Below are 12,104 nucleotides of genomic sequence, written 5' to 3' on the forward strand. Positions count from 1 at the left end.
TGTGTACCGTAGTAATATGACATGTTACGGCGAGTTCGAGGCGTAAAGTAAAGAGAGAAATGATGCGCGCGGCGTATCGTCGCGGCGGCAATTCAATCGACACGGCGCCGTCGGGCGGTGTACAGCAAGTAGGCGGAGGAGGTCCCTCTCGCACGTACCCGTGCGAGCGCGCGCGGGAGTTCAAATGGTCGGGCCCGGGTCCGGGGAGATATATAAGAGGGATAATTTATTAGGCCCGGAGGCGCGCGGCCGAGGCGTGCTTCTACGGAACAAACTCTGGTGGTGTACACACACGACGCGCCGCGAATGCGCGCGGGGCACCGGAGCCGCCTCGATACGGCGCTGCCGCTGCGAGCGGCGTCATCGTGCTAGTGGCGGCGGCCAGGGACCGGGGTACGGAGGGGCACGCGGGAGGGCACAGATCTCGTTACGTGCGAGAGTTCACGGGTCACGCGAGAATCGTGAACCTCCGGCACGGCAGAAACGGCCGAGAGAGTCGAGAGAGAGAGAGAGAGAGAGAGAGAGAGAGAGAGAGAGAGAGAGACCCGAGAGACACGCGGCTCTAACGATAAGTCGCGTAGCCCCCTTAACTCTGCATTAATAATCCGTAGGGACGAGCGCCCCGCGCGCGAGTCGCAACTACCGTCTCTGCCCTCCCGTCGACCTCCTCCTCCTCCTCTTCCTCCTCCTCCGCGATGTACTTGCGAATTCTCTCGTACTTTCTGCGCCGCGGGATTGGCGATTTACGCCTTTACGCGGGTTACGCAAGCGGTCGCTATCGTATGCCGTTCGCCTTACTAAACGATCCGGAGAGCCGCATTTGTGAAGGCAAAAGACAACGAGAGTTTTCTTAAATATGAAATTGTGGAAATTTTCTCTTAGATTTGTTCTTGTCATTGATCGATGATGTTTGCTTTTAAGAAGGATTATAGATATAATCTATGTTCTTATCTGTACATATTTATATTGTACTATGCCTCACATTACAAATACAATAATGATTATTCTATTAACGGTCAAAATAGCAAATACTTCATTTTAGATCGATCATTTGAGTCGACAAGTTGCGTAGCGATGAAAAATAAATCTATGTCGTGTCAATCAGTGAAAGAGTAATCATGCATCGAGAACGAGAAGAATGAATAACGACGGGAGGCAGTAAATGTTAAGGGCGAATACGGAATTTTGCGTCAATATTTATAGAAACTGAAGTAATAACACAAAAAGCGGGACAAATAAAACGGTCATGCTGAATGAGCATTGCCGTTCTCCAAATTGCGCGATGGCTCGAACGAGACGACAGAATCGCGGCGATTAATTAACAGAAGAGGCCGCCCTGCTCTATGTGTTCGATGGTCGCGAAACCGTCGCATCGGCCCGACCGATCGACAAGCGCAAAACGGCGTCAACGTTCGCGAAATTATGAGTAATAATACGAAACTCGAAACCCCGATCAATAAGCTGCCGAGTGCTAGCGAGTTACCTTAATTAATCAGTGACGGAATAATACGAAGCTGAGAGAGCAACGAGTGGATATATTTAGCACTGTTTTCTTTGCTCGTCACTGCACGGCTATGTCTACATTACGCTTCATAGTTCGAAAATCAAATTGCGCTTGCGGTCGAGACGCGCAATTAACATTTGATGCTGATGTTTATCGCGATTTCATAATCTCTGACATCTCGAGCATTATTTAAATTTCGTGAAAAGTATCCGAAGTAAACTCAGCATCTGCAAAATTAGAATTGAAACAATTCAGCAATTTGATAATCGTTCAAAAAATAAAGTTCAAAAATTTCAAAAAGTAAAGAAGAGAGCTAGAAGAATGAATTCTTCTTTAATGAATTGTCGTTTTAAAAGATCATCCGTTATTAACCTTGAGCGTAAACCTCAAGGCTCCACTATTCTCAGTGCATGAAATGATCGCTAAATTCAAATGGCAACTGGAAGCGAGTTTTCTCAAAGATTATGGAGAAATGGGAAACAAGCATACGATCATGAAACGCGGTGTTTTAGCATATCTACATATGCGGAATCCAACCGTTTGACGCAGCGGCAGTTGTGTACATAAGGCGTCTCAAGGCGCATCCACCTAATCGGCATTACCCAACCTCTCGCCGCAGTGATTTACGTGATCGTCTACTACTTTTACGAGCCCGAATGCTCTTTCGCGCGCGTTCTCTCCTCTCTCGTCGATCGCAAGTGTTGCGGGAAACAATCTTCTCACGCGTTTCCTATAAGCGCCGCTCCAAGTTAGGACAATATCAGATTATACAGATATCTTTAGTAATCATAAAGAATTAAAAAGTCAATTAAAAGATTTCGCGCAGGATCGCTTTGAAAAGTACATGTGATGCATTATAGAATCGAGACGTTCGTGTGTAACTTTCTAATTTCGATAGTTCTACCTACTTGCCCTTTCACTTGAACGTATCAAGCTTTTGTAAGAAATCCTAAAGGAATAATCTGTTTTCTCTGTGAAAAGTCATGCGACAAAAAAATTATATTTTCCATATTTTTTTTTTTTTTTTTTTTTTCATTTTTACCTATCCGTTAACATCGAATTATGGACTGTTATTTCCGATGTATTAACGAAATGAGAAACGATGACTCGGAAAAGAGAAATGCAAAACACGCGAATACGCGTTGGCAGTCGCGTGGTCAAGACAATCATAAAATATTGCCGTAAACGCGTTGTGAAAATTTTTTTTATATACCTTCCGTAGCGCGCGCGGTGCAACGAATTATGGATTTTCGGATTTATGGATTTGTGGAAGAGCGCGGCGGCCGGCGACTGGCCGCCCCGCGCGATTTATGGATCCTTCTCGGGGGTTCGAATGTCACGATACCACGTGTATGGATGTAATACGCTTGTCACTTAACGGCCGCTAGACCTAGATTTATAGGCAGTCGTAGATCTTCAGACATACGAGCGCATTGGCGTTTCGGGGACTATAGAAAGATTGGGAACCGCAGAAATTTTTAAAATCATCCGACCAGGAGATAAAAGCGCGTGAAAAATCCCTTTGTGGCGCTGGACGATATCGAAGGACGGTATCGAAGAGAGATGGTATGCACGATTGATGTTTTATTTTTGACGAAACTAGGTTCGAGATCAATTGAATTGTTGAATGCATGAATGAAGAATTCCTATGAAATATATTGTTTTTTATTGTGTTGTATATATGATAGTTCAACAGATATCTGTTAAATGTTGAAAATATTCTTTACTTTTTCAATAGTTTCTTTCGCGTATCGCTCGCCGAAAGCAACATTTGTTTTTAAAAAAGTTACGTTTTAGAGATTAGCTTTATCAATTAAAACTGCACATAATCCGAAATATTTTCTAAAATAAAAAATAAAATTTTTCACTTTTTTTGCACTCGATTTATATTACTCCATTCTTGCTTCATCCATTTTTTTACATTATTATCGATTTAATATAATTTTGTAATATAATATCAATTAATTGTTAAAAATATTGAAATTTATATAATACAAAACGCGTGCGCGGAGAATTTATGTGTATTTTGTTAACAGCAACGAGATGAAAATCAAATGTTTCTCTAAACGTGCAGTGTCTCGTTAGGAATCAGGAATCGGCGTGCTCGGATTGACGTAACGCTGGCTATTATCGCCTTTAATGGCCTCACAATCGTTCGACTTATCTCCCACGCATGCCGCCATTTCTCATGACGATCCCGGAATCGGCGTGAATTGCCTGTGCGTGCACCTGTCCAGCATCGGCGGAATTCTTGTAGCGATCAGCGGCGAAGCTGCTCGCTCGTGGATGTGACCGCATCGTAGCGAGAATCATCGCGTAACATCTCGCGTGCGAATAAGGACATGTAGACGAAATTGCACGACAATAAATATATTTTTATAAAACTTTGTAAGAATTGTCCAGAAGATAAATTATTTATGCGATGTTTACGAAAAATAACGCCATAAAAATAAAAATGCAATATTATGCTTAGCTGTCTATTTTAGAGCAATGATGTGATCTTAATTTATCGTTGGGCAGTTATCATCTGTTTAACTCTAAATTGTTTGTAACTAATTGTAATTGTTGTAATTGGTAGGTTTATATATATATATATATATAAAAATCTAAATTACATATACATTTGCAGATTTTATTTTTTAAATAATACAAATATTGATACTATTTCTTTCAAAATGCGACATTTTGTTATATTTCAATACTTCTCGTGATTCATTTTCACGAAAGACTTGTGCAATGTTAAATGAAAAATAGAGAAAGTTGCACCTAAATATAAAAGTGCAAAATATTAATAGTAGTATAAAGTATTTTGCGTAACTACGATCCGCAAAGGTGAAGCTTTCATGCCTCGATATTACAAGGTAGAAAATACCGATACTACCACAGTATCGAAGTACAGCATCTCCGGGGAGAGAGCGCCGGGGATGCAGGGGATGTGCGCAGAGGAGGATTACTTGTTAGGCCGACTTGGCGTAAACGTCGAACCGCTTTATTCGGCGTTGGTAACCAGACCAGAGGAGATGGCCTCCCTTAGCGTAAGAGTCGATGGTAGAGGTGGTGGAGATGGCGCGGTAGGTGAAACGCGCGGGAAAGAGAAAGAGAGGAAGGAGCGCACGGAGATGAAGTTCGAGAGGAGGTGAGAGAGAAACGAGAGAGGAGAACGGGAGGAACGGACTATGCTGAAGGTGGTTCGCTAATGTCACGCCGCGTTCCTAGAACCCTCCGCACGCTGAAATTAGATTACCGCGAGATTGCTGCCCTTCTACTCTTCCCTCCTGCGTCTCTCCTCTCGCCGTCCGCCTCCGGTTCCCCGCGTGGCCCCGTTCCCCCCTCCCCCCCGGCTTCTTCGACCTCCTCGAAGCTCCTCTTCGTCCACCACCATCACCACCGAGTCGTTCCCAGAGTCCTTCCTGTCGTTCGCATCGCCTGCATCGCCACGGACGGCGAAACCTACCTGTGATGGCCCCTCTCGTGAGCCCTCCGCTTCGGACTCGGCCTACGCAGAGGTGGAATCGTGCCCGTGTATGCCAGAGCACGTATACGCGAGTCTATGTAGGCATATAAGTATTTGCATGCGTGTGCGAGCCGGGACGAGACGCGCGTGTGAGACGTGCGTGTCTGTATCACCTACGCAGCTGACGGCATGCGGGATGGAGCGGGATGATACCGCACGCCATTTCTAGGAACTCATCCCGACCGAATCCTCTTCGCACGCACGCACGCACGCACGCATGCACGCATGCACGCACGAACGAAACGAACGAATGGACGGACGGACGAAACGTCGGATGGATGGACAGGTAGACGGACAGGTCGGCCGTGCGCGCACGCAACGCACGCATGCACGCACGCACGCACGCACGCACGTACGCACGCACGCGACGCACGAAAGAACGTGCGACGGACGCGGACACACACACCCTCTACGACCGGTTTTTGGAAACGATCCGACTTCGACAACTCTTCAATTTTGCGATCAACTAAAAACACGCTCGTCGAAAAACACGCTTCTAATCTTCAGGATAAGTTTTAGCTGCTACCTGAGAGCGAATCATTTTAAATATTTTTAACTAAACTTGAATATTACATGAATATTAAGCAAAACTTATATAAAATATTATGCGAAAATACTAGATACAAATTTGCGATAAAATTAAAATTTATATTTGTATCTCATATTTAATATTAAACATGACTGCCTAATTTTAAGTCTTAATTAGCTGTAGTTGATAAATCTTGCACAATATGTCATGTCATTACAGAAGAATCAGACTATGTTTGAACGACGACTATATGCGAAAGTAAATTAATAAAATGCAAAAAGATGACTCGCGCACCTGTTTGTAATTGGATTGATAATACAAAACTCGATAATTTAAATTCTCTCAATTTAGGTACTTGAAATTATTTGAATTAATTTATTTCTGCGCGATATATCGTTTATTTAATGAAATATGCGGAGCATAATTTTTAATTTTGAAGCGAATCCTCAAGAGAACATGTTGAGATTTTAATATTGTTTAATTTTGGAATGTTTCCGTTTTAATAAATAATAAAATCGTTTGCACGTCAATTCGGTACGTCGCATTTTTCTTAATTTGTGCGTTGTCGGAAAGAAACGCGCCGTAAACGCCGAGGTTCGATTCCTTCGCGAGGCAAGAGCAACGGGAAACGGTAACGTCAACGTTTGCGACGCATCCCACGGCAGAAACACGGCATCCGGGACGAACTATTAATTTCCTTTCGGTCTCGCCGATTTCCGCGGCCATCCGCGTCGTAATTTTCTCGCCGATTCGTCGCGGACGCGAGTTTTGTGGTGGCACGGGAAATACGCGATGCCCACCGTAATAATCATACGATAATGCGTTATACGTCCCCGTATACAATCGACATTTCAACAACGTGTTTTTTATCGATCGTATAATAAAAAAAGGATGAAGAAGTCTTTTCCTACCGCGAGAAATGCATCATGTAAATTGCATTTCTCACTCCTCAGTGCCGCATTATCCTTGTATTATCAATTTATTAATCAATTCAAAATGGTTTATAAAATAACGAGAAGATCACAGATGGCATTAATACGACAGACGGAGTCTTAGTGCCGAAATTATTTTCAAATACTTCATCTTTTTATTTTACTTTTTTTTTTTTTTTTTTAAATTACAGATATCATGATACGTGTCGTATCAGGATCTTTAAAAAGATTCTGATACGACACGTTTATCAAATTAGATATTCCGCTTATTACTCCGCCTACTTCCGTCTTGATGCGGAGCGGTTTTGCATCATGCGTACGCTATCGCGTCACGTTTCTGAAACGCGAACTGCTCGGCTAACACGGCTATTTAGAACCGGCGAATTGCGACAACTTCATTTCCTAATACACGCGCGATCGTGTCTGTCTCAAGTATTCGACTCCTTCTTTCTCCTCTCCCTCGCTCTTTCGCTCTGCTTTTCTCAAGAGGGTCTTAATAACAAAAGTTTCGCCGTGCTGGCTGCCTTCTCCTCGTACGACCTTCGTCTCAGGCCCATCCTACTGGAGAGAGAGTATCATCTTACAGCTTACACGAAGATCCCGCTTGTAACTCGCTCCCGTAAAGCAACTACCCGCCCCCACGTGTCCCAACTATCTCGCGAAGTCGCATAGCATTACGCTTCTCTTCTCGCGTCCGTTTCTCAAAGGCGAACTTTGGAGGAAGTGAGTAGTGCGAAGTAGAGGAAAAGCGGACAAAATTGGGGCCGAATGGGGATGGCGAGGGATTAAAACATCTTAATCTCGTACTTGGAATAAATTAGACGGGATAATACGTCGTTAAAAGTTTATCGAGTCACATGTTATAAATTGAAAACGATTGTCTGATCATGGCGTATAATAAAGTTAGAAGTAATTGCTGAATCATCGTATGTTATTGGTGAAAAATGAATACGGGATATCGCGATAAGACAAAACGATATCAAGCGAAAACACAATTATTCACTTTCGCCGTTTCAATTATTTTCAAGATAAAATGAGTTAATGGGAGATCGTAATTACAATGAGATACGAAACGGATGAAATACTTTCATTTTCCAGGATGGCTGGGGATATTTTAGTTAAGGTAGTTGAGTAGAGCAATCCCAAGAGAGTCGATAGTCTCGCAGGGACGAACTCGGGGCCTATCTGGAATTAAGAACTTGCGGAGCATTCGTTACGAATCTCCCGGCTGGCGGGAGCTACCACTACGTACCATCCCGCGAAGTGGCATAGCATTACGCCTTTCATGTCCGTTTCTCAAAAGAAACTTCGCGGGGCTGCTCTTCTCGAAAGCGTAAGGAGACGCCTGCAAAACTCGACGGGCGAGGATTAAATTGAGGGAAGTCTTCTTAAAGTTGCATGCCGACTATCCTTTAAAACTATTAAGTCAAGGCAGATATGATTCTCGCTTCACAGGAGAGCTCGGCGGAGAGTAGGAATTTTCGTAATAAAATCTAGATAAATGCGGAGAATCGTGCTGTTTAAGACGGCGTTGCCGCGCGCGCGATGGCAACTCGGACGCGTTAAAATGTCGCGTTTAATTCCGACATGCCGCGTTCGTAAAGTTCCACATCCACGAAAAGGATTTCCGAATTTCATGCCATTATTTTTCAATTTTTTATAAAATCAAATCACAAGTATTTGTCATTAAAAGAAAAATATTTTTATGTTAAATGGGTATTTCTTAATTTAAAAATAAAATTATTTCACACACGAGTTTTGCGACAAATTCTATGGCGTCATATCATCATATATTAAAATATCGGACTAAAATTTGTTCTAAATGCAAGAATATATGTATAAGCTTAAATTTATATATCTTACTCTTGTGTCATGACAATAGATCAATCTTATTTAATTCCAGGAAAGAGAACAGGAATTATTGATTTAATCTTAATGCTATTTTATTTTTATATCGCGTAGAGTAGCGAGCAGATTAAATGCATCAGGCTCAGTTTCTTTCATCAATTTTTTGTTTTATTATCAGAAATCCTTTGTGGGTGTCACGATTTTGGGAACGTGACATTTCAGTTCTCATTTGATTTCTTCTTACTCCAGAAATCTCTTATTTCAGAATCTCACTTCTGATTCAGACATTTATCGTAAGTTATCGTAAGTTTACGCAATGTCGCAACGTGAACACGTAAGATAGCTCACGACGCGTGCACGAACGTTAGCGATTAACTTGCGCTGACTAGCGCCGTGGAAAATCTATTCGATGAAGCGGAAAATATTCACCGACGTCCCTGTACGGTTGGCACAGGAGCATGGCGTGCATCCAATAAACGTTTCGCGAGAGGACTGATCAGTTTTCAACTCCGCGCCGCGTGACAGCACATATCCATTTACTGCTTTCGAGGATTGTTTATAGCGTGCGTGTCATAGGTCGGCGGTGCACGCTACGTGGGCCGTGCGTTCCCTATCGTGTGAATGCGTGTGGACTGAAGCTAAAAACCTATGAGGTCTGTCCTCATAATTTGTATCCACTAATCGAGGATTGTTCGCGCAAAACTCGGTAATTGCGGCACTTAGCGAATCGAAATGTGCAAGAATGTCGAGGTTTTATAAAAAAAGAGTCATTGTTTAATTTTCTATGATTTTCCGAGATTATTCTACTCGTTATTTTTTTTTTTTTTACTTTTATTTTTTATAAATACTTTTTTAATAAATGCTTACACCGAGAGGTTGACATATATTAGACAGCTGCATCATTTCAATTCTTGAAATGTGTCGTTTGAAAATGTTTAATATTTTACACATTCGGTGTTGGCAAAAAGAAGATTATTGTATTATTTGTAAACTAAAAATGACATTTCGGAAAATGTCGTTTTTTATATTAAGGTATTCTACACAGAAGGATGGCTGTCGCTTCGATCGCTCTTGCAAGTTTAATGAAGATTTTATGTTGCACGTCCATTAATTAAGCATGCATCACAATGCTAATCTCTTTCTGACGTTTTCAAACTGACTTTCTAGCCGCTTCGTATAGATCTGCGGCATTCACCGCGATGCAGCGCGATGCAACGATGGTAAGAGTTGATGCGTAATGTGATGCGATGCACGCACCTGCACATAGTTAATGTATGCGTCAGTGACGTGCAATTTTATTGCTTTCGCCGAGAGATCGGCATAAGAATAGATGAAAGGCTCCATTCGACGGTGATTCATCCTTTTGATCGATGTTGTCGCACATGAATTACATAAGTTTACTAATAAGGGTAGTAAGGCTTAGGATTATGTAACAACAAATGCATGCGTATACATATTTTAATTTAAAAAAAAAATTTGAAATTATTTGACAAATTGTATGTAGATTTGGAAGCATTTTGTAATGCGATTTTTGTGAAAATTGCAAATTGTGTGTGGAGAGAGATTAATTTGAAAGTAATGAGTAGTCGCGGTACGGCGATTTCATCTTAACGAAAATTTAAAGCATTGTATTGCTGTTAGAGAGAATCAGAAAAAAAGTACGATGCGCATGACACGATATCGTCCTAATTGCTTCCAGAGTCTTGCGCGCGTAAATTACTCTGATTAATTGAGGCGAACTAGTGCGTGCATTTTTAATTCTACACGCCTCGCCACATAATTCACATGCGAATCGCATCTCTCGCGTCCAAGGCGCGAAGTAGAAAGAGCCGAGCAGAAAGAGCAGCGAGATTATTATCGGCACGGGCGGCCAACTTTTGCACATAATGCAGCTCGTGCGTCGGTGCTCCTCGGCGGGTGCTTTGCGAGCTGCGGCCGCAAGTTTGCCACAATCAAATACAGCACGAGAACGAGCCCGCCCGCGAGCTATTATTTCGCGAAGTGCGAGCGCACCGCGCGGCGAGAGAGTGCCTTCGAGCGATCGCAAGAAAGATCTCGCGCCGCCCCGCGCCGCCCCCCCCCCCCCCGCCGTCGTAATCGCGTGCTCGCGTTCGCCGCGCAAATATCGGAGCACAGATATCTTTTCTCTTTTCATCCGTTCTCTTTCGTCGCAGAAATTTTCTTGCATTTTTCATTAGTCGCCTAATGAACCGGCTCATTTCTCGTAATCAGGGCACGGAGATTGTGCGCGTGCCGACGATCTTAATCCTTCAAAAGTCGGTCGGTTCATCCCCTCGACAAGACGCTTCTTCGACAGAAGAACTGTATTTTAATATTTCGTGAAAACGTTAAATAAAACATATAATTTTATACGTGACATATCGCACGATAATAATCTTTGAACATCGATAATTTTATAATAAGCAAATCTAGATCAAACAATTTACCTTTTGACACGTTGAGTGATAAATATTTGGCGTGTCAAACCGCATGTTACAGCATTAGTATAGATTTTCTTAAGATTATTCCTTTCATGCCTCGAGATGTAATGCGCGATACAGGTCGACTGCCAATGATTGAGGATTTACAGCATCGCGGCGTCGATATTATTACGAGCCGATGGTCGATCGATAGATAATCCTTTAAATATCGCCGTATAAATAGATGAGCGTGAACCGCGGTGTACCGCTGTACACGCCATATATCGTGAGCGTGTAAGCACACGTGTAACAGTACGTGCACACCGCGGCGAAAAAGGGGGTAAATGAATCGCCGCGCCGAGGCCGGAGAAAAGGCGGGCGTGCACGAAGCTTATCCACGGAACGTGCAATAGTACGCGTATTAAAAGTCGGCTAATTTAAAATCGAGCGAAGATCTGCGCGCGGGCTGCAATCGAGCCGCGAACCGTACTAGAGCTGACTCACGATCTGCCGAGCAGAGGCGTAGCCACTGGGGGATTTCCCTAGCGGAAGGCCGTTGTGTGCCTCGTTCGCAAAAACCTTTTTTGCTTTATAATCTATTTGCGATTCTATTCGAGAAAAAAATTTGTGACGGAATTATACCGTTAATTCTACAACGAGAAAATTATTTGATTCGCCGCTATCTAAACTTAAAAATAGATTTTTCCTTTAATATTAGGTAAAAAATTATTTTGATGACTACATGTGATGCTTATTTTGTACTACATGTGTAAAATATAGATTTAAGAACAATACATATTTTTAAACATAAGAAAATTTAAAAGTGTTATTTTAAACTTATTTTATGTTACAGATATGTTTGCGGAGTTTATCAGAAAAGTGATTCATGGAGACAGTGTCGATTGTAGTGTCATCGTTTGTCGATTGTAAATCAAGAATCGGTTTAGCACTCGCGTAATGGCGAAACACAGGTAAGTGCTGTCGTATTATTGGACACGAGTCGATCGTTTTGCGTCACGTCTTCATTCGCCACGATCGATCTCGAAGGCGCATAACGGTCGAGCTTGATTAACCCTTGCGCGCCTCGAGAATATCGCAAATAATTCTTGGCGTTTTCGCGCACACGCGCGCGCATTGACGGCCCGAAGAGCCTCGGCGCGAGAGCGCGTTTGCAAATGACTGAATCCCTATAAATCAGGACTATAAATCGATAGCTCAACTTACTGGGGCCCATTAAGCGAGCGCGAGTAATAAAGCTGTATCGGTAACGTTATTGGTGTCCTCTTAATAACAACTCCCCGGTCGCGACTGAATAACAGAGAGTAGTATGAATTATGGATATAAACTAAACTCCACC

General features: G+C 42.7%; 1 protein-coding gene across 9 annotated transcripts in view; it reads left to right on the top strand.

Annotated features, from left to right (window-relative positions):
* LOC148938194 (uncharacterized) overlaps positions 1-12,104 on the top strand; it is a 153,521-nt gene that overhangs the window by 57,724 nt on the left and 83,693 nt on the right. For 8 of the 9 annotated variants that reach the window (XR_016141341.1, XR_016141345.1, XR_016141346.1 and 5 more), the window contains one exon: positions 11,601-11,718. Coding sequence is in view for 6 of the 9 variants with exons in the window: in XM_089085117.1 (XP_088941243.1) it covers positions 11,705-11,718 (14 nt within the window). In the remaining 3 variants the exon portion in view is untranslated. Of the gene's footprint in view, positions 1-8,591; positions 8,981-11,600; positions 11,719-12,104 lie in introns of those variants that run through there. The other variant, XM_089085140.1, reaches the window with a different exon arrangement.

Source organism: Pogonomyrmex barbatus, unplaced genomic scaffold, assembly GCF_055798465.1.
Source record: "Pogonomyrmex barbatus isolate J1 unplaced genomic scaffold, ASM5579846v1 scaffold1, whole genome shotgun sequence".
NCBI lineage: Eukaryota > Metazoa > Arthropoda > Insecta > Hymenoptera > Formicidae > Pogonomyrmex > Pogonomyrmex barbatus.